This window comes from Centruroides vittatus, unplaced genomic scaffold, assembly GCF_030686945.1.
Source record: "Centruroides vittatus isolate TY-2023 unplaced genomic scaffold, ASM3068694v2 contig_10, whole genome shotgun sequence".
NCBI classification, from domain to species: Eukaryota; Metazoa; Arthropoda; class Arachnida; order Scorpiones; family Buthidae; genus Centruroides; species Centruroides vittatus.
The window spans coordinates 2,482,310-2,506,675 of record NW_027120658.1 but is presented as its reverse complement, the minus strand read 5'-3'; the positions used below and the strand labels follow the sequence as shown (position 1 = coordinate 2,506,675).

At 25.1% G+C, this 24,366-nt stretch overlaps 1 protein-coding gene across 2 annotated transcripts in view; it reads right to left on the bottom strand.

Annotated features, from left to right (window-relative positions):
• The window catches only part of LOC136982852 (uncharacterized), a 31,430-nt gene extending 8,083 nt beyond the window's left edge, over window positions 1-23,347 (bottom strand). For both annotated transcript variants that reach the window (XM_067280456.1, XM_067279749.1), the window contains exons 1-2: window positions 23,234-23,347; window positions 18,192-18,278 (exon numbers count right to left, since the gene is read on the bottom strand). In XM_067280456.1, coding sequence (XP_067136557.1) covers window positions 18,192-18,278; window positions 23,234-23,307 — 161 coding nt within the window. In that variant the 5' untranslated portion in view covers window positions 23,308-23,347. The remainder of the gene's footprint in view (window positions 1-18,191; window positions 18,279-23,233) is intronic.
• Window positions 23,348-24,366: the final 1,019 nt, after the last annotated feature.

The window sequence follows — 24,366 nt, the reverse complement described above, 5'->3', positions numbered from 1 at the left end:
TTGAGGGTAGAGATAAGTTCCATAAAAATTGTAAATGGTAATAGCGAGTAAAATCATTAGGTGTGCCTCCACATGAGATACGACACATGCATCTCTCCATCCCCTCCACCTTTAACGAACAAAATTTAATAGTATTAATCTGCTAACATACAAACTTTCCTGCAAAATTTTAGAAATTTTCGACAAAAAGCACAGGAGTTATTAAGCCTTAAATTGGGTGAACAAAAGCGTGCTTTCCATGCACATCAACATTCATACATTTAGAAAACCCCTCTAAATTTTTTGTATTTCTCGAAGTTTCAAGAACCTGTGAACTCCAAAAATCTTGAGGGAGATCATTTTTTGATCGATCGCCATGCTTTCCCTTTGTTATATATAATAATAGCTGGGAAAGTAAATGATATCACATATCAGATTCTTTACATCACGCGGAAAAAATTAAATTAAACTACCTACACTAGCAAAAAAGATAAATAAATATAAAACACAATATTTGGATAAGTAGGTGACAAACCATAACATATTTTAAAACCTGTTATTATTGGACTGCGGGCTTATTAATTACCACTGTCTGTTTGTCCTTGGTTAATCTAGAAATCGGAGTTATATAGATGAACATTGAGACTGTATAACATCGATTTATTTTTTAAAATTTAAATAAAATCGCTATTGAATTAACCCCTATTGATAAATGATGATAATATCTAAGCACAGTAATTCCTTGATAATAAATATACTACAGAAGTTATATTTATTTATTTAAATATTCATATTAAAAAATAAATAGAAATTTAAGACTTTAGAATTCTTTGAAGAATATTCGTTAAATCTTAAAAACCGCTCTGGCGGATCATGGATCAAATCTGAGTGGGAAATCCTAGCAATTTTTCATGGAAGTTTGCCGGATTTATCACGCCTTTGTCCTAAACCAATTGGATCAGGAGGAATCAACGTTGAACGTTGATTCCTCCAGTGTTGAAAATGAAAATAACGTTGGAGGAATCAACGATGGTATCCATCGTTGATTCCTCCAACGTTATTTTCATTTTCTAGGTAGGAATGTTTCTTAGAATAGATAGGGGTATAGTTTAGAAATTTTTATTCTTCGATATTTTAAGTGAAAATAATTAAAATAATGTCTTATTTATAGGGTTCTCTAAGGAACTTTTGAAGATTGTTGGCAGAACTCTAAGATTAGAGTACACTAAATACTAGTGCTTCAGTGTGAAGAGTTTAACAGAATTGACTTGTAGAATACTTTTTAGTTTTTCAAACTGCTCTCAATTTTCAATTTAATGAATTAAGTAAACTCGAAATAATCTTTTTTATCGTTACAGATATAATTTCTATGGAAACTAACTAGAAAACGTTAGTTCATTTCTCATATTGTTTACAAGAAATTATCTTTAACCTTTAGAAAAAAATCAAGAGATATGTAAAATGATATTACTAAAAACGTAAGAGAAAGAAAGAATGATTGGGCTGCAATTTGAAAAAAATTGTAGACATAAATTTCCACTGTCTGTCTGTCCATCCGTCTGTCGTTCCATAATCTTGAGAACGGAATTAGATAGTTGAAACACCAGACAAGACTTGGAATCATTAGGAGCAGAAGATTCTCATTCACTATATACGAACTTCCGAATTGGAAGTCACGTTATTGTAATTCAAAGTTTTTCCCTGAAAGGTGTTAGATAGATGACTGACACAACTCTTCTTAAAGAAAAAGTATGATGTACAGGGGCAAGACACTACTAATTTGAGGTGGAAAACATATATTTTAAATTAAATAAATTAAAAATATGATTAAAAATTGCTGCCTGGCATTGTGACGATATCACAATAAATGATTACTCATTTTATATAAAAACATAAAATTAATTATTCTATTCTATTTATAAAATGATGATTTCTATACGATATTCCTTATATTTATTTTCCAAAATAAATGTAATTTACAATACAGAATTTCCAAGAGTTAAAACTTAAAAGATTGATAATTACGTACATAATTAAACTAGGATTTATAATTTATATAAAGTTATATTTTATTATTTTTGCAGGAATTTTATGTATTTTATCCTAATTTTGTTATTTGTTTTTCCTGCTTTTACGAGGCTATTAATCCTTGTTTTGAGGTGGTAATTCAACGATATAAAGAGCATTACTTCGCAGATAGATAATTTAAATTTCGCAGAAAGTGACAAAAATAACTGATGATTGGAGACATTAAAGTACAGTAGTTGTGAATATAAAATTAACAAATTAACAAATAAGGGAATAAGGGAACACCTGTTGAAGAGAGTGAGATCTCAGGTTGTTGGTACTGAGATCATGTTTCCTTCAACACGTATAGTAGATACCCCACTGTGGGCTCAAATTAAATTACTTTATAATCGTAAACAAATACAATATTAAACAATTGAGAATCACGTGAGACGTAAGGGTCATTACACGCTATTTTTGTTTCTTAAGCTTTCAATGTTATAGCGGTTCTAAATATGGTAAAAATATTTTTAATAAAATCGAATTCTTATAAAAATTGCAGCGACTTAGCTTAATCAATTATAATAAATTTACTACGAATACGATCATAATTTTTCCTTAATTTGACACTAATTGCTTGTTATGATGCCGGAGAGAATTCTTAAATCTTGATTGGTGTCGTTTATTTTTAAATTATTTCTTAAAGTGAATGACATATATAAAACATTGTGAAAAAATTAATTTTTATTAATTACTTTTAAAATATTTTAATCTTTATTTTTTTATTTTTGATTTAAAAGAGTGCATTTTTAATGCTTTCCCTTTCATTTATAATTTATGACAGAGTTGTATATTTAAAAAGCTATGTTGTTTTTGTTTCTTCCCCCCTTCAAACCACCCTCGCATCTAGCTTTAACAGACATTTATTAACTTTAATAATAATTAAGAAAAATGTCTATTTTAAAACTCTGAATAGACAAGATTCTGAACTGAAGCTGGAAAATTAAGTTTGACGGTTTTCTATGTACATAGATATAATTATTATTAATTATTTAAAAATAATATAAAATTTTACATACTTTTTAATATCATTGAATCCCTATTGCTGGAAATGCGAGGAGTAACAGATATAAAAAAATCGAAATTATTTATTGTGATATCATCACAATACCGGGCTGCCATTTTAAATCATTTTTTACTTTTAAAAAATCATGTGTCTTCCGGCCTAGACCGGAAGTTCGTATATAGTTAATTAGATCTCCTGACACTAAGCTTTCCATATCTGATTTCGCTTTTAATGCTGTCTTGCCCCTGTACATCATACTTTTCCTGATAACGATCCATGATGTAATTCTATTTAATTTTTTAATTAATTTAATGATTTTATCGCTACTTTCGATATTATTATCAATGAAGTTAAAGTTAAAACGATTAAATATTGAATTTACTACTTAAAATATTTAAATTCAGAAGTGAAATAAGGTATATATCTTTACAAATATTTATTTATAAATATTCTTTCATGTATCAGTTATTTTTTCCAATAATATAAATATTTTTTATATTATTTTATTGGAAAGAATAATTGATACATGAGATACTAATTTATTTTAAAGATAAATATATATGAAGAAAATAATTGTTTAATTAAAAAAATAATTACTTATTTAAGCTTAAATTAAAATTAATATTTGGAATTAATTTTTCTTGTAATTTATACATTCATTATATATATATAATGAATAATAAAAAAAATAATTCTAATTTAATATCAATAAAATTGATTCTCTTTTTTCATTCGGGAGCTGTAAGTACGTTATATATATATATATTATAAAGTACGGGGACTATAAGTACGTTATATAATATATATATATAACGTACTTACAGCTCCCGAATGAAAAGGGAGAATCAATTTTATTGATATTAAATTAGAATTATTTTTTTTATATATCACCATAAATAAAATTTCATACTATTTATGGAATATACTTGCATTTCCAAGATAAAACTGAATAACAAATATTAATATTATTATAATAAATATATTTTAAAAAGTTGAAAAGTGAATTATATCGTTATCGAATTCAATTAGTGTGATAACATTATCTAAAATCTCGTCTTTATTATTATAAAAGAGGTTAAAAAAGTACGAGATGATGTGTATTGTGAAAGATAAAAATCAGTTTTTATTTTTTCTATTAATTTAATTCTCTAAACTTATCCAAAAGTGATAATATTCGAAAATTTATCACCGTTTCAGTAATTTCTATTTTAGAATTAATTTATTTGTATAACTTATTTATTCACTTTTTTCTTGTAAATTTTAGATAGTTATGCCACATATTTACCGGTTTAGTTACTAAGTAGTTTTAAAAATAAGAATTTATCTTTATTTTAATAAAAGAAAAGAATTTTATTGCTGAATTATTATAAGATAAATCTTGATTATCATAATTTTATCCAAGTGGATTTTCGTTTTTTAAAGGAAATACTATTATAAAATTAATTATTTAGGGAAAATGTTATTATTAAGAAATAATTTTGCATACTTTATTTCTCAAAAAGAGTAAATTAATCACAATTATCTCTTTGTAACTTTGTTTACTGCATATGTTTTTCGTAGAAGTAAGAAAGACCAATCACCACAAAGAATCACGAAAAGTCGCCACAAAAAACCCACAAATCAATAATTGATTCTTCTTTGTGAAATGCGTAAGTAAATTTAGTTGTATGATTTAAGAACAATGATTATTTGAGAATTAAGTATATAAAGTATTTATTTTGCCTAACAATTTCTCTGTAAGTGATATATTTTTCTATAAGTAGTAGATAATAAATACTACGAAAAATATATCGTTTAATAAGATATTCAGTAAAGAATTTATATTAACATAAATGTTATAAAATTTTCCTAATAATTATTATTATAAATATGTGATTATGTTTTAAAATATAATTTACAAATAAGAAAAGCACAATTATTTAGTGAAAAAAAAAATCGCTTGAAAATCGAAACGAAGTAAGTATTTATTACTTAAAAGCAAAGGGAAATTTGGAGAAAATTCATAATATTCCTTTTTACGTAGCCATATGGTCTAGTAGAAAGATAAGAAGGTGCACTTGTTGCTATTTAGATAAGATTACAAAAATATTTATTAATAAAAAGAAAATATTTGTTTTCTTATTAATTCCTTATCAAATGTGATGAATCATTATTTATATTAAATAAATGAAAGTTTTATTCTTTATACTTTTTCACAGGAGAAAGTGTTTGGTTTATTTTAGATAATTTACAGCAAAACCTCTTTATGACGACCACTTCCAAAATTTTCGGAAACTAGTCATATCAAGGGAGAGTCTTCTCAAAGAGAGTGACGAAAATATAATACTATGTACAGTATTCTATATTCAGATACAGTATTATTACGTAATGTATTTACTATTCTAGTGTAACACTACACATTCTACTGTGTAGGCATCAAAGGTTATTTTAAAATGGTTATGCATTGGTTAATACTAAACTTGCAAGAAAATTTATTTATTAATACATCATATGTCTACTATGATGAACAGTACACAGAATTTTGTTTTAGTTTTGGAGGTATGTAGTAAAAATAATAGTAGCGAAGGGTTTATAAGTTTTAAAAAAGAATATGGCTACGTGCATAAATAAACTAATGAATTTTTGAGTTTTATCTTTCAACATCAATTTATGAATTAAGAAGATATTTAAAATGTTTATAAACTAATTAATTAAATATTATATTTATTTACAAAGTTATATTACACGTTTGACTGACTGACTTGTAACAGTTCATGGCTTGTATCATTTGACAATTTCCCGAATGAAATCATTATATTCGACTTTTAGAGTGACCACCCCTATATACCGACTCCCATGTTCGACTTGCAGACCTATAAATTCCAACTGGCCTTTCTCAATCTCGAGAATGGTGTTAGACAGATGAAAGACGAGACCAGATATAGAAAGCTCAGAAATAGGAGGCTTCGAGTAACTACATTTAAACAGTTTGGAACGGAAGTCACGTTATTTGAATTGGAAATTTTTTTCCAGAACGGAGTTAGATAGATGACTGGCATGACTGTTTATATCAGGAAAAGTATGATGTACAGGTGCAAGACACTACTGAAATCGAGAGCATATGTTTTAAAATTAATAGATTAAAAATCGCAGCTCGGAATTATGACTATTATCATTAAACAAACAAAAGTTATTCTGATATTTTTCTATCTGAAAACATGATTAGTGATCTATAAGACTTTATACGACAAGTTCTAGGAACCCGTCTTCACACTAAACATGCATTCTTCAAATTTATCAAATAAGTTTTTTATAATTTATAAAAATATAATACTTTTTAAACATTTAATATGGTTATCCTGAAATCGCCATCACTGGCCTATAAAAATTAAGATCTATCATATAATGTAATTTAATGTAGGGCTTAAACTTTAAAGTTTTTTTTTTCACGAGTTTCTGAAATTAAAATCCAAATGATTCTTAAATTTGGGATGTTATTTATTATTCTAAAAAGCTTTGTGTGATGGATACGCCATAATATTTACTGTTTATTTTATACCTTGCACTAATTATTCTTAATTTTAAATATTATTAAATATATTATTTAATAATATTTCAATTCAAACCTTCTCCCCTGAAAGGAGTTACATAGCAATAGAGTCGTGCCAGTCATCTAACAGGAAAAGTATGATGTACAGGGGCAAGCCACTACTAATTTGAGGCGAACAGCATGGATTTTAAATAAAACAAATTAAATAATATGATTAACATTTGAAATAATATTATTAAGTAATGCTCCTGTATATCATACTTTTCCTGTTAGCAATAGAGTCGTGCCAGTCCTTTCAAGAGAAAAGGTTTGAATTGAAATAACGTGACTTCCGGTATGTAACGGAAGTTCGTATACAGTTAATCAGGGCTCCCTGCACAAATAGTTTCCATATCCAGTATTGATTTTTCATCTGTCTAACTCCGTTATCGAGATTAAGGAAGGACAGACAAACAAACAGACATGACAGTTGGAATTTATAGATCTACAATTTTTTCAAATTTTAGCCCGAACCTTAAAATTATTGATAAATTGCATTTAATTAATTATTATTTGAACAATATTTATCCAAAAGTTATTAAAATTCAAATTGTAATTTTAAACAGCGATCATTTGAGATTTAATTACGATCTTGTTTCTTAAAGATTTATTATGAATCAATACATGTTTTCACATATTAGAAACGATTAATTTTAAAGTAATATAATCTAAGCACGTTTTCGGTATTTAATTTTCATTAAATAATTAAGTACAAGTGTATTTCACAACTGACCACTGGTCCACTTAACGACGGATGAATCATTCATTTTGACATGAGATCATGATTAAATGATAAGAAGAATAGCTGAATTTATATGAGTTATGATCAATTTTCAGAATAAAAAAAGAAAAGCTGTATATTTTCTGCGTTATAGAAACTTTTACACAGAGTTTCTTTCAAAATTATGTTTCTTTACGATGAAATTTAAAATCTTATATTTAAAAATATTATTTATTTCTATTAATAAGTTTTTGAAAGAAAGTCAATCTATAAGAGAATTTTTAAGTCTGAAATCTGTAGTAATAATTTAAATAAAAAATTTAATAAAATTTAAATTAGAGTGATCGATTTACTACTATTAAATTAAAAATTTTATAAAATATAATAAAATATATTTACTTGGAAAAAATATTTAGAAAACTGAACAATTTCTCAATTTAAATTACAAAATGAATTATATAATTTAATAATATATAACCCACTAATCATCGTTAACTTAATGTTAGTGCATTATACTATAAATACATTTTAAAATAATTGGTGTATTTTTTGTTCAAATTTCTTAAAGTAATCGAGATAAAAATAGACGAAAAAATTGCTATTAAATATCTTTTTTTTAAAAAAAATTATGTTTAACTTCCTTTTAACGAAAATAATTTTATGAAATGCTTAATTTAACTAGAAAATATTCCAAAATATTTATTTTTATATTAATAACTGCATTATAGGAACGTTTTTATTAAAAAATAAAGCCATACCCAATAGTGAAGCAAAGATAAGTAACCTAAAAACATTAAAGACCACAATTAAATATAAATATATAGCAATTACCAAAATTAAAAAGAAACTCAAGAAACTAAGTGTTAAACAAGAAATTAACTTAGAAAGATCTGAAAAAGACAAATTGGATAATTATGAGGAAAAGAAAATTACACGACTAAGCAAAAGATTTGAATACCCAGGATCCAGAGAAACCAAAAAGTGAGTAAACAAGTAAGCAAGTAAACAAAACTGCCGTAGAGATACCAAGAAATATGCTAAATATGCTACAAAATAGATTGGACTTTATCGGCCCAAACCAATGGGACAAACTAGATATCATATCACACCTAAATTATATATGAAGTAAAATAACCCCCCAGAGAATTACAATGTAAAAATAAAAATTAGCAATAAGCTAAAAAATTATGTAAAAAACGAAAATAGAGGGAAAAAATTACTGAAGAATCGTACGTCAAATATAAATTTAGAATAAAAAAATTAAAAACCTACTTTGAAGCAAATGACATGGATATCATAAAAGCAGATAAATCGAAACAGATTATTATAGTGAAACAAGAGTGGATCCAAATCAAAAAATTAGAAATAGTTAATAAAGAGTCTTTTAAAGAACTACCGATAGACCCAAAAGAAGTTATTTACGTTGAACTCAAGAAACGAATAAATAAGCAAGTTAAATTAAAGAATATAAAAAAAGAAGAGAAACGGTATATTTTAACAAACGAAAATATCAGAACCCCTAAGTTAGACATACAACTAGAAAAACATAAACCAGGCGAGCAAATAAGACCCATCTTCGACTTCAAAAATTCAGTCTTATATAATTTAGAAAAATACTTAAAACAGAAATTAAAAATGTATAAAAATTCAGAATACTCCATTAAGCATACAGATGAACTTATACACGACATGAAAAATATAAACTTGCAAGCCTAGCTATAGTAAATATGTACCCTTCGATAACTTGGAACCTAATAGAAAGTATGCTAAAAGAAATTGAAGCAAAAGAAGAGGAAATTGATTTAATAGAATTCGTATATAGAAGTAATTATTTTGAAGTTAACAATAAGTTATACACACAAAAAACAGGCATAAGCATGGGATCAGTCGTAGGCCCGAAACTAGCAGAACTTTTTATGGTAGATATAGATCAAACAATCAATGAAATTACAAGCATAAAGTTTTACAAACGATATGTGAATGACATAATTATACTATAAGACCAAGAAATAATAAAATTAGAAAAAATAGAAGAAAAAATAAACAAATTAAATGATAATATTAAATTTAAAGTTGAGAAGGAGACAAACACAGAAATAAATTACCTAGACATTAAATTAACCAGAAAAGCAAAGAGAATTGAATTCGAGCCATATACTAAACCATGCGCGATCAGGAAGGTGATAAGCTACAATTCAAACATCCCAAAGTATATAAAAGAAAACATATTCAACGTAGAGTATAAAAAATCGTGAACAGAACAAGCTCACTACAGAAGAAGAAAAAACATCTTAAGGAACTACGAATAAGGAACTACGAACTAAATTTCTATTAAACGGCTACCCACAACGAATAATAAATAATTGGGAAAGTAAAATCTACAATAAAAGACTGGAAAATAAACAAAACAAAGATAAAAGCAGATTAAGATACACATCCTTCCCTTACATTCGTGGCTTCTTCGAACAGATAAATGAAAGTTTCGATAAAATAAATATGAAACTGGCACCAACTTGTAGAAACTTACAAAAAAGAATCCGGCAGACTAAACCTGGCGTAATAAACAACCAGATAAATACAACACTACTGATGTCGTTTACAAAACACCTTGCACACGTGAACCACCAAAAGCATACATTGGAGAAACAAAAAGAAGATTGGAAACAAGATTAAAAGAACACATCGCGGATTTAAAATATAATAGAATAAACTCTGTTTTTTACGAACATTGCACAACTCAACTGCAGCATAGATAAAACTGATGTTAAAATAGTACACAAAGAAAAAAATTGGTACAAAAGAAAATTTAAAGAAAGCTACGAAATTACTACCGACAAAAATAATATTAACAAGAACCTAAGCATAAAAATTCATAAAAGCTGGTTACAACTATTAAACATAAGAATAGCTTAAAAAGTATATTTATACAGTTGTTAGGCGTGGCTGTGTGCAGCATTCTGGGAGGAAGAAGTTACATGCTATGAGACATGCGGAGGAAGCAGTCAAGTTAGTGGAAGCGGAGAAAGTAAGTGGGAAGACGTAGTGCGGAAGGTGCCGGACAGATGCCCACCAGATACAACATATTTATATTACGTAACAGACTGAAGAGGGCGAAAGCCCAAAACGCGTCTCTGTAAAGATTATGGATTAAATAGATAAATTTGCCAAGTGTCTATAAATTCACCAAGTCGTGACACCAAACAAAACAAAAAATAAAGAAATAATTACGTTGAAAGTACAAAGTATTGTGTAGCTATTAATAAAATAATATTGAAATGGCATTGTCACAATGCCGGGCTGCAATTTTTTTATTATACTTTTAATTTGTTTTATTTAAAATATATGCTCTCCACTTCAAATTAGTAGTGGCTTGCCCCTGTACATCATACTTTTCCTTTAGCAATAGAGTCATGCCTGTCATCTATCTAACACCTGTCAGGGAAAACATTTGAATTACAACAACGTGACTTTCAAACTAAATAGGGTAGTTCGAATATAGTTAATGGGAACCTTCTGCTCCCAGTTTCCAAGTCTTGTCTTTCATCCATTTAACTCAGTTCTCGAGATTAAGGAACGACATACTGACGGACAGGCAGACATTAATCTCGATTTACAAGTCATTTTTGGAACGAAACCTGATAAATAGGGATGAATTTTTCCTTTGTCTTTTGCTTTGAAATTTGAAGCTTGTTTCGAAATAGCTCTCTCACTCGACACAAGTTCGTAAGTAGTTTACCTATCAATCAATAATTTTCAATAAAATAAAATAAATGAAAGTTCAGTGAGGTTATTCACCCACATAAAAGGAACTAATACGAAATGATAAAACAAATACGACATGAATGAAACAAATACTTAAATATCATACAATTATTTATTTAATGGTAAGAAAACAAAGGTTAGTTAAAGCAATAAGCAAGCAGAAAAGAAATAAAATTAATTAAAAAAATAATTTTATTTTACTCTAAGAAATCGTAGTTGCCTGTAAGAAAATCTGTAATGCCAGACTACAATAGTTCTACATTAAAACAAATAGCACTAACATTAGCAAACAAAGGTGTAACACGAGTGAAGCAAAGAAGATGGAGAGTGGAACCCATAAGTTATCTAGTCGTAGCAATTGGCAATTTCACTCATTAATATACACTTATTATTATTATTATTATTATTATTAAACATTTAAAGTAATATAAAACAATTTATCATATATAGAAAATTAAATAAATCGATTTTAGTAGTGTCTTGCCCTTGTTCATCATACTTTTCCTGATAATATCACAGTCATGCCAGTTCTGGAGTTTGTTATATTGTAAAAATGACCTGTCATATTTGTAGATAAAGTTACAAAATGATTTAAATTTTACTCATTATTTCTTTTGAAATGATAAAAATTTACATATGACTGCAATTATTATAATAGATGAATTATATACTGCATTTTTCACTTTTTTATTACAGGAGAACAAGTGAGATGTAGAATGTCTTTGCCTTTTCGGAACAACATTTTAAGAAAATGTTGTTATAAAACGTCAATATTATCTTAAGGGCATTGTTATAAGAATTGAAATTGTGACAGAATTTAAATATAAGATTATACTTGCCATCTCGAAAAATATTCTAAACGTCTTTAGAAAAACATCTCTACTTTATTTAAAATTATATATTTAAATACGTATGAAGAATTAACATAATTTAAACTACAAAATCGATAAAATCTGCAATTTTTAATCATATTTTAAAATTTAATTTAAAATATATGCTTTCGATTTTAGAAGTGTTTTGCTCATGTACATCATACTTTTCCTGATAACATCAGAGTCATGCCAGTGATTTATTTAACTCTGTTCTGGAGAAAATTTTGTATTGGAATCACTTGAATTCCGGCCTGAACCGGAAGTTACTACATAGTTATTCGGACCTTCTGTCTCTACGTTTTCCGTATCTGGTCTCGACTTTCATCTATCTAACTTCATTCTAAAGATTAAGGAAAGACAGACACACACCAGTAGAAATTTAAGTTAATTCGGCTACACTTTTCAAATTACAACCCGACTATCTATTTACAGTATGTTAATGATGATAATAAAGATAATTAAAATAACAAAAGCCAAAAATTGTTAGCGAAAATTAAATAAAATTTGCTTTATTCCAAATTGAGAACTTTTGAAATATACTGATGATAAGAGAAAGTTTGAAAAAAATAAATAACTATTTTATTTATTGTAAAAATATACGAGAAAAGAAAGTGCGAGACACTTCAATAGTTTTTCGAAGTTTGTATTTCTTTATTTAAGAATAATCGATACAGAAATAACGATCCCTCTCCGAAAACACGAGTTTAGAAATAGATAAATATATTTAAATTTGAATGTATTTAACAGTAAATAATTAAAATTTTTATTGTAGCTAAAAAAATTAACTCTGTAGATTTATTAGAATATAAACTTTTAATTAACTTTCCTAGATACAAAAAAAAGGAACAAACTTTATAAAGATTTTAAAACTTTATTTTAAATTAAAACTGAATGAACTTAATATTTTATATTAAAATATTTAAATGGTTAAATAATTCAAGAAATAAGTAATGTTTTTATATACAAGAATTATTTTATTTACAGAAGCGTTTGGTGTTCAACAAATAAATCAATATTGTATTTTGATAGTGTTCTATTGATTTCGATACTTCCATATCTATTTTATGTACTGTTGAAAAGTACTCGAAATTTAAAAAATTATAGCGATTTATAATAGAATTTAATAAATAGGAAGGAACTATTAATTACTACATATTAATTTTTAAAATAATATCAATTGTAATCAATTGTTTTTAAATTCAATCAATAATTGAATTTAAAAAAATCCAGCAACGAATTGTGTAACTTTTCCGGAAAGACTTAAAATTGTGTGTGGCTCCATCTGTTAAGAGATTTGTTATAGAAAACTTTTAATTTGTTATAGAAAACTTTTATAAAATGTACGTTTAATTTTGAGGAGAGGAATAAGTTTTTATAAAAAGTTGCAAATACTAATAACGAATAAAATCATTAAGTCCGACATCACTGGAGATACGACACACGATTCCCCTCTATCTCCGCACTCTTTTAATCTCTAACCATCAAAATTGAATAGTATCAATCTCCCTAATACACAACTTTTCCTACAAAATTTCAGAAATTTTCGACAAAAAGCATAGGAGTTATTAAGCTTTAAAATCATTCGCCCCACATACACTGATATCCACATATACAGAAAAAAACAAACAAATTTTGTTTGAATTTGTTGCAGTTCCATGAGTTCAAAAATGCAAAAATATTGGGGAGGAGAGTTTTATTTATTAAATTACATTATAAAACTCTATAATTTTGGTTTTTTTTCACTAAAATATTTCAAATTTGAATTTTTGATGTTTCAGATTCTGATGATTTTATTTTTCGTCTTGTCTTATAAATTTTATTTATACATTTCTTAATATTTTAATATCGTATTTAATTATATTAAAAAATTATTTATTTATTTATATATTTATTTTAAAAAAAACTCAAAATAGATAGCCAATTAATCACAAGAAATTACCACCAAGTCGTATCGTAGAACGAGCTATTTCAGTAAAATATATATATATATATAATAAAATAAATAACTTAACAACAATAACAATAAAAATTGCGTTAATAAAAATAAAAAGAATTTTATTATAATTATTTATTTATATTTTAATAAATTTAAAGCATAAATAAATACTTTTTCTGATTGTAATATAAATATTACATTAGCAAATAAAAATAAAAAAATTATATTAAATTATACGTTATTATATATATATTAATCTTGAAAAAAGAAAATTTTATTTCTAATAGTAGAGGTTTTAATATAGAGAAACTCATTTTTCTGACATTTAATTATTTGACAGACACTTACAAAACTTGAATAATTACAGAAATTCATTACGTATGTCACGTTTAGCTTTATTTACTGATATTTTAACGAAATATGTAAGCTGCCATGCTGTTACATAAATTAATTTCAGTCTACATTCTTATCTTAAAAGCGTAAATTTGTTAAGTGGTGTATACACGCAATAATAAGAGGCTTGTCTATATGTATTTAATAAGCATCAAATAAATGATACAGCAATGTTATAATCATATGTTTGAGAAGAAAATTTCACAAATAAAAGAAATCTAGTTATCTAAACGAATGAAATTAGTTGCCTGTAGGTATGAATTTATAATTGAAAAAAATCCAGCAACGAGTTGTGTAACTTTCCCGGTGTTATCAGATTTTTATTTAAAATAACTTTTATGTTATTAATCATTTTTAAAAAGCAAAAGGCTTAATTTTTAGAGTAGAGATGAGTTTTATAAAAAATATTGTAAATGTTACTAACGAGTAAAATCTTCATTAAGTTCGACTCCATTGCAGATACGACAAATGACCCTCCTCTATCTCCCCACTCCCTTATCCTTTAACCACCAAAATTTAATAGCATTAATATCCCTTATATTCAAACTACCATGACAAATTTCGTTACTTAATCTGTACACCATCCTGAGATATCAAACGGAATATCTACTAACACCCCTACATACGTGTATGAAATTTTTTTCCTGTTTTTTTGTCATTTTTGGGTTTAGAGGGTCTCAAAACGTCGATATTTGCAAAAACCCAGAGATCAAATTTGACACGATTTCAATATTTTTCCGTGTTATGTATACATAACAGCTAGGAAAGTAAAAGGCATTATTACAGAATGTGAGCTAGAAAATACAATAGATATTTTTAATTAGTGTTTACTTCTGTAATTAGTGAGATCTCATAGTAATTGTGATATTACAAAATTTTATACGTATTAAATATAACAATAAAGTAAAATATCTTTTAAATTTTTATAATATATATATACACATAATCTCTTATTTCTTTCGAGGAAATTAACAGAATTAAAAGTTATTCAGGTGTATTTTACATTTAGTTACATCACCACATCAGTTCCCCACTCAAATTCCAATGCAGATGTATATAAATTATATATTTACTATATATAAAGAGTAATCATAGTATATACAATATCAGAGTCATCTATTCAAAATGCTAGTAAAGGTGCTTCAAGTGTTATTCAAAATTTGTTCTATTGGTTTAAACGAGCCTCATTTATAGAATATATAAAAATTTTATTCTATTTAGCATTGAAAGCGGGGGTGGATGGAGGAAATTTCCTAAGGGACGACCAAAAGACAAATTGAAATTAATTATCCATAAAACTTAAATTTATTTTACCGATTACAAAAATACTCACAAAGAAGGTATTCATTCTTAAAACAACAAGTAAATAAATTAAAATTAAGTTAGAATAATTTATTTACATTTTAGAAAATTCTCAATAAAATTATATGTATCTTTAAATATTAATTTCCTCAGAGTGGCCGTAATCTCTCTTTAAATATGTTCTGCTTCATAGCAATTACTATGGTTTTAATTTTCGTCATTTTTAAATAATTTACGTTAGGATATTTCTATCTTAAAACCGATTAAAATAAAATTTATTAAAATCAAAACAAATCTTAAAATACATTTTATATTTTAAGCAACAATATCTTACATATTTACAACTTTAAAAGGAAATAAAGTATAAATAAAAGAGAGTGATTTAACTATTTATGATTTCTCTTTATTAAATATCCATTTTTCAAATTTTCAAAATAGCGTTTTCTGTTTTACATGTAGCCTAAGTTCGAAATTCCACTAAGTACATACATTTTTATGAGAATGGTACTATAAATAATATATTATATATAAAGAATATAATAGTAATACTTAAGAAAATATAGAAAAGGTCAATTTATTTGTTAAATTGAAACGAATTTTTTTATAAATAAAAATATGTATTTTGTCTTTATGTATACTACCATTTTTCATCTAAAACCATAATTTATTGGAGAATTAAATTAGTAATAAATTTCTTAAGCTTATAATGCAAAATTGTGATATAAGCTAATGTTGTTATATAAATTTTTGTATTACTTATCAAATGTGTTTAATAATTTAATTAATTATGTAAAGAAATGAAAATATGTTTAAAACAAACTATTCAAAGCAGACTGTAAAAGAACTGTGAAATTTCCTTATGGAATTAGCAAAAGAAAGATAGAAAAAATACTTCTAATACTGTTTAGTTTCGAATTATTTAATTTTTGCTATTTTTATTAAAAAAATTATTTTATTATATATATATATATATATATATACATATTTTAATTTGGCAAAATAATATATGAGCTATTTTCGGATTATAAAGGTTTGATGTATTTCCGATCCAAATTTGTGCTCCTTAAACAGTAGGCAAATATGAAATAGCTAATATTACACAGTTATTTATACTTGAGTTTATTTATTAAGAAATCTTTCACAAAGCGGGAATTTTCTACTTAAAAAACAAACAAGTTTTCTCAGTTAAAATTATCAATGTAATCCGTGTTCAAACATTAATAATTTTAACTGAGAAAACTTGTTTGTTTTTTAAATAGGAAATTCCCGCTTTGTTGAAGGAGTTCTTAATAAATAAACTTAAGTGTAATTGAAGGTGTAATATTAATTATAATTAAGAAAATCGATGCAACCAAGATTAGGATTATTAAATAGCATTTAGCCTTAAAAGCGTTATTGCAGATGGAAAATTACCTAAAAGTTTTCTATATTTTCTTTTATAAAATGCTATAACAAGATAAAATATCAGTTTTAATGGATGTTTAAAATTGGCTGAAGTAAATGAAGATGACTTTATAACAAAAATTCAAGACTGAGAATTCCAGATATTTAATTGAATTCTTATTTGTATTTTGAGCAACGCAATTCCATATTAATTTAATTAAGTCAAAATATGTGTGTACAGTATGTAGGCCCTATATTTCTTAGATAATCAGTTCTATACCGTTCAACGTATCCGCATCAAATTTGGCACGACTATTCTTCAACACTAGAAAATAGACTGTTGAGTCTCCACCTCCGAAACATCCTTAAAGCCCACATTTCTTAAGCCCGAGCAAGCGTTAACACAACATTGCAGTTTCTCATTGAAAATAATCAGATTAATACATGTACATTTTAGTTACTAACACCATTGTTTTTATCACCCTCACCAACTTAAAGCCCAAACAACTTCACGTAACTATTCAACTCGTTTAAAAAATACTGTACAGAGTACAACCATCCCCTCAAAAGCACGAGCAATGCTGAGCACATGCAACTATTAATTGATAACAAAGAAATATTTACACTATTGTGTAAAACGTGTGTATTTGATTAAATTTTTAATTTGCGTAACTAAATTTATATATTTTTATCTTCTAGCTTTAGCAATATCTTCTTGATTATTTAATAATGTAATTTTTAACATATAAAATTAATAAGTTTAAATACAAAAGTTATATTTATCGATGATTTAAAACATTAAAAATAACTTCATTTTCTCTGTTAATGGAATTCTAATTAAAGATGAAAGCAAAGATAAATTTCTAAAGTAATAAATAATATTTAGATATCATTTTCCTTGCATTGTTGATTCAAGGATAATTTCAAATTATATACATTTATTAAAATTAATCACAGAATTGATCACAATTATCTCACTATTAATATCCAAACTAGTAGATGAATCAGTAATTAGTGCATTGTCTGAAAATATGATAAGCTAATTTAAACTTGATACAAATCTTTAAACTCCTACATTGTAATATAATTACTTCAGCAATTGAAAATCGAATCAGAAGTTTTTACTATATTAAAATATTCCACAAACATTAATTTATCATCTTTATTTAATTAATATGATAATTTAATTTAATTATATTTACCCCAATTGTTGAAGACGTTCATCCAATTTTTGAAGAATCTGTCTTAAAAATTGCTGATGTCCTCGATTTCCAAATGTTTGCGGAGAGCTAATTAATGAGAAAATTCATACACAAATTTAAAAATTATTAATTTAAATTATTAAATATTTAAGAAAAAACGATAAATTTAAAAGTTTCCAACCACTTTTACTTGTCGACCCCTTTCAGAAATTTAAATGCCGATCCCATTTTAAATGCTGATGAAATAGTAACCAGGATAAAATTAATAAAAATTACTACAAATTCCTATTTAGTTAGTTTAATAATATTTAAAAATAATTTTTTAATCTTATTATATTTAAAAATGTAAGAAAATTAAAATTGCACACCCACTCTTAAACGTCACCTAGTAATTCTATAAATTGACTGTTCCCTCGAGATCGCTAGCGATCAAGCTGGAGACCCCTAATTTAGAATATTTAAATAAAATAAACAAGTTAATTATAGAAATTCATTTAAAGATGACTTTTATTGTATTTTATAAATGATAATTATTGTTTTAAAAAGATGAGATAACATTTACTATTCTTTGTTCCAATGAAGACAGATTAAGCAATGGAGGGATCTCTTCCAAGTAAACACATTCATTAACTGCGAGTATAGCCTTTTATTTTGTTTTGCCTTCATTTAGCCATGCAATTCATTTACTGGCTTTAGTTCGAACTTTAGTTAATGATCTAAACAAACCTTAACACTTAAGCTTTTAAAATATGAATTCACTTTGATAAAACTAATTTGGGAAGTTAATTGTTTAACTATTTTTATATAAAATATACCTCTTTATATCACTATATAATATATTAATAACGCTGTGTCAAGGTGTAAAAAGTCATAAATTTAGTAAAAATATTTTTAAAATGAATAAATAGTGTTATTAATTTTACTCCTTGTCTTACGGATTTTAAAGAAATATTCACATTAATTAAGACAAGTATTATTAATTACATCATTGTGTTATTTTAATTATAACTATTAATTATATAATAATACAACATAATTTTGTCATTATATGAATAAATATTTATTCATTTCCAATATAATAATTTACTTTATAATTTATTCTTTTAAATTAAAGGAAATATTAGTTATATTTTTATATTATAAATATATACAACATACCCATACATACATAAAAAATTATAAAATATAAGTAAATATTTATCAAAATATTTTAAATAATATAGTAAAACCTGTGTGATCCGGAAACTCTCCGGTTTGGCAGGTTTTCGTTTTAGACAGGTTTTATTGTATATTTATTTACGAAATATCAAGAGATAAACCACACACGATAGGAGCCACCTCGTAATTAATTAATAAATATAATTAGTTATTAATCATAAATAAAACTAAATCAAATTATTATGCCCTTATTCTATTTAATAAATATTAAAAATATAATAAAAATATTATTTTAAAGAAAAACAAATATTTTGGTAACGTATAACCATTATGATATAAAAGAACAATCTTTACACAGATTTCATTTTATAAATTTAGCACTTGATCACCGAAAGTATTTCAATGCGATTACTTTGTTATTTTAGTAATAACACTTTTATAAATCAATTTGAAATAAGAAAAACAAAACACTTTGATTTATTATCATTTTTTTAAATATTATTATTGCCAATAAAATTTCCTTATTATTTATTTTTTCCTCATTTAAATTACTTAATTTAATTACAATAAAATAAAAACTTTTGCTAATTGAGTGCTATTTTTCCCTATTTTTTCCTGCTGTAAAAATTTTTTATAGGTTTTTTCAAATTAATTAATTTAAAATGTATTAATTATCATTAATAACCTAATTAATAAATTAAGATTTAATTTTAAAACGTAAAAGCACGTAAACTGATAATAAAAATATCTTCTTTACTCGCCATGTCCAATCACCAGGAACAAACTATTCTCCACAGCAGAGACGACCTTTCTTTAGAGTCTACGCCTCTGCCAAATTATGTAAAACAGTCTAAAATGTCCACCGGTGACAATCCCTTCACAATTTAAAATTATAAGATTTCTTTGTATGGCAAGTAAAAAAGATATTTTTATTATCTGTTTACGTGGTTTTACGTTTTAATACTGTATTTCCGCCAGCTCTATTATACAAAGAAATCTTATAATTTTAAATTGTGAAGGGATTGTCACCGGTGGACATTTTAGACTGTTTTACATAATTTGGCAGAGGCGTAGCCTCTAAAGAAAGGTCGTCTCTGCTGTGGAGAATAGTTTGTTCCTGGTGATTGGACACGGCGAGTAAAGAAGATATTTTTATTATCTGTTTACGTGTTTTTACGTTTTAATACTGTATTTCCGCTAGCTTTATTTTACAAAGTAAGATTTAATTTAGTTACAAAGAAACAACGTTTTCAATTAAAATTAATGGCAGTTTTTATTAATTTTTTTTCTACAGTAATACACTGAAAAATTAGAAAAAATAATTTAATTAATATTTTTCAAATAAAATATTATAAAAAAATAATATTTTTTTAAATTTAACATTTTCATTTATTGATTCCATTAAGAGACTTGATACGTGCTCTGTTCTTCAAATATTCTGATGAATTACAATTAAGTATTCTAGAAGTGTAGGATTAATGAATATAGCTCTTAATTTAATTTAAATCTTAATAAAGTTTTATAGATAATTATATAAGTTTTATTTTACAGAAATGGTTTCGAATTTGCCAGAAATGTATTAAATAGATCTGAAACGTCTGTTTTCCAATTACTTAATTATTATTAATTGAAATGCAATTCGAAAACATATTTAATGTAGTTTAAAGTTTACATATTTTGATTTTCCATATAAAATAATTACAAATTAATTATATTTTATATATTTTTAAATATTAATTATAATAATATTTAAGAATATTAACTAATTTAATGCAATAATCGTGTATATAAATGTAAAAGCCAAAAGTCATTTAAGTATATTACAGGAATGATTTAAATGTGTTTTGCTGCGCGTATAAACGTGAAATTTATATAATGAGTGATTTGAATTTAAATAATATATTTTTACTTTTATTCTAATTATATATTTATGTTTTTTCTTATTTTTAATTAGCTAAATAATTGTTCTGTATGTTAACGTTTCATTGAAGTAATTGGCATAATAGTCTTGTTAAAAATCACTAAAATGTTAAAGAAAAAATACTTTCTGGATTTTAAACGAATTAATAAGAGTTTTGAAAAAATTTAAATAGATTTTTCGAAGAAAGATGCTCCTAATAAGCTACACATCAATAATTGGTTTGCAATTTATAGATTCGTCGTCTGCCTGTCCGTTCTTAGTTAATCTCGAGAACGAAATTAGATAGATAAAAATCGAGAGCGTATACTTCTATATCTGCTCTCAATTTTCCACACCAGACGTGGTAGAGTTTAGGGGTCAAAGACAGGATTATATTGCATGAAATTTAAAAATTTCAGCCTAGCATTATAACGACGTGACAATAGATAATTGCAAACATTTTAATGCATTATTAAAAATGTAAATTCTTTTTAAACCATTATTTTATTATAATTTTTTAAAGATTAGAAACAGCTGTTAATGTCTAACAACTGAAGCATCTCCGGTATGCAGTTACAACCAATTATCTCACTTAATAAAAGTGCCTATTTAGGAGATAATTATTAATTTTTTAGAAAAAGAATTTATATAAATCGTCAAGAAAATAAAATAATTTATTACATTAAATATATTTAAATTATAATTGGAAATAAGACTTGTTTATTTTACCTACAGTATTATCTTTTAATATTGAACATGATCTGAGATAGTTAACAAAATATCTTACAGGTAATTAGCAACTTAATTAACATGATTAACATTTTGTAAAGTTGACAGGAATGAGAACAGACAGGTGTCTTGAATAACGAATTTGATATTCATTATAGAACAACTGTCAATGAAAAATTCAATATCAAATGTTATTAATAGAGTGTAAAATAATCTAAGGAAAAATTAATTAATTAAGAAAAAATTTTCAATAATTTTCGTATTAAGGAGAACAGAAGAGATTCCATTCATAATTACTAATTAAGAATAATTAAATACAATTAATAATTCTTGTATAAATTCGTTGTATCATATGAATTCTAAACCTATTATTATCTGATAATAAAAGTGTGAAAATAAAATAAAATAAAATAAATTAAATTATAATTTATAGAAAATACTTTCTAAATCTCTGTCAAAGTTCATTTAAATGTGACTATTGATGGTACCAAATCTTAGTTAATCTTCCTTAAGTTTTCGTGGTAATATATACACAAGAAGGTTTAATCATAATAATCAGTTAATAGCAATTTAAAACTCAATAGATCAGTAATTATACTTTAATAGTCATTCAGATAAGCAGACGAATGCTATTAATATCATAATATTAAATATATAAAATTAATTAAATACACTCAATCTTAAGTACGTTTAAGTAAGACGTCTTTCAAATTACTTGAAGATTAAAATCTTAATTTCTTTCTTGTGCTAGGATAATTTTTATGTCTAATAGCAGATTAATATTCACCTTTAATATTAACTAACAAGATTAATCGAGAGAAGAGAATATATAATTAAATAATTATATTAAAACTGTTAAGCAGATTTAAGATATTTTCATCACTAACGCACGGTTTCAAATTAGATATTTCATTATTTACGTTTATTAATAAAATAAATAAAAGTTTAAAAGACTTTTTAAAGCATATTTTATTAAATTTATCATTGCTTCATCTCATATAAGTCTAATATTAGTATAACTATTTTAATTGAGAAAAGGAGTAAAAGGCATTAAAATTTAGCTAATTGTGTACTTAATTAATTAATAAAACTTAATATTTATTTTTAATATATAATTATATTAATAGTAAATTTTAATTAATAAAATATTAATTCGAAACGTTAACTTTTTACTTATATCAAGAAAGTTAAAACTTTAATTTATTCAATTAGAAGAAAAAGTTTTTTAAGTTAATTAAAATTTGTTTTTACTTACTTAAATTCGTCAAAACTGTGAGTACTTAAAAAATTGTAGGAAATAATAAGAAAAAGCAACAATTTTCTATCCATGTTTATAGCAAGTGAATACTTTCTATAGTCTAGTCTTATAATCATTTCTTCATAGATATATATATCTATATATATATATATATACATACATATATATACATAGAGTGTATAGCAGTCACGAGAGTGGTATTAAACTCCGCCCAGACATACATATCGTTGACCAATAGAAAGATATGGTGGTCTCATTTAAAATCGATGGATTGTATAGCATCCGGTTTTGTAGGAAATCATGACGATGTTTATCAAAGAAAACAATTAGCGAACAAGTGAACAAAACAAATCATTTCCACTTGAAAACCGAGTAGTGTTGACTGTTAGAAATTACCGTTTAAATTACATATTTACATAACGCATACGATAAGAGAAACTTTTAATATAATTGTTAAACACTTACAAATTCCTTATTTTTTCTATATTAAACTGTAGTTTTTATATTACTATATTTAAAAAAAGCAAATATACGTATTAAAAATGGTATAATGTTTTGCTTATTTATTATTAAATGTGTCTTGTGTGTGTTAATAATAATTTTTAAAGTTAAATTATGTCTTTAAAATTTATAGACGTCAAGGTGCTATACATTATTTTTTGAAGTTCAGAATCGATATGTTTTTCCCCCTTCGTATTATCATTATTCATCTGTAACAGATAGGTCTATTGTTATACTACACATTTAATATATATTATTTACAGATCTTTAATAAATAATACATTTATATTAAACCGAAACTTATAGATTTTATATAGAAAATCTTCAAATTGATGGTTTAATTTTTAGCCTGTAAATCATTAAAACTTTGAGATTTTTATTTACTTCTTCGAATTCTATAATTAAGATGTAATTGGTTCCTATTAATATTTTTATAATTAATTAATTATTAAAAATTACAGATATGAAGAAAGCTTATCACTTCACTTCAAGTGGCACGAAGATCCTCTTCTTTTAGAACAAAAATAACAATTATAAATATTTTATTTTTTTGTTAATAGATATAATTTATTCTTTATTTAATTATTCATTTTAATTAATTAATTTTTATTTCAAATGTTTGAATTAAA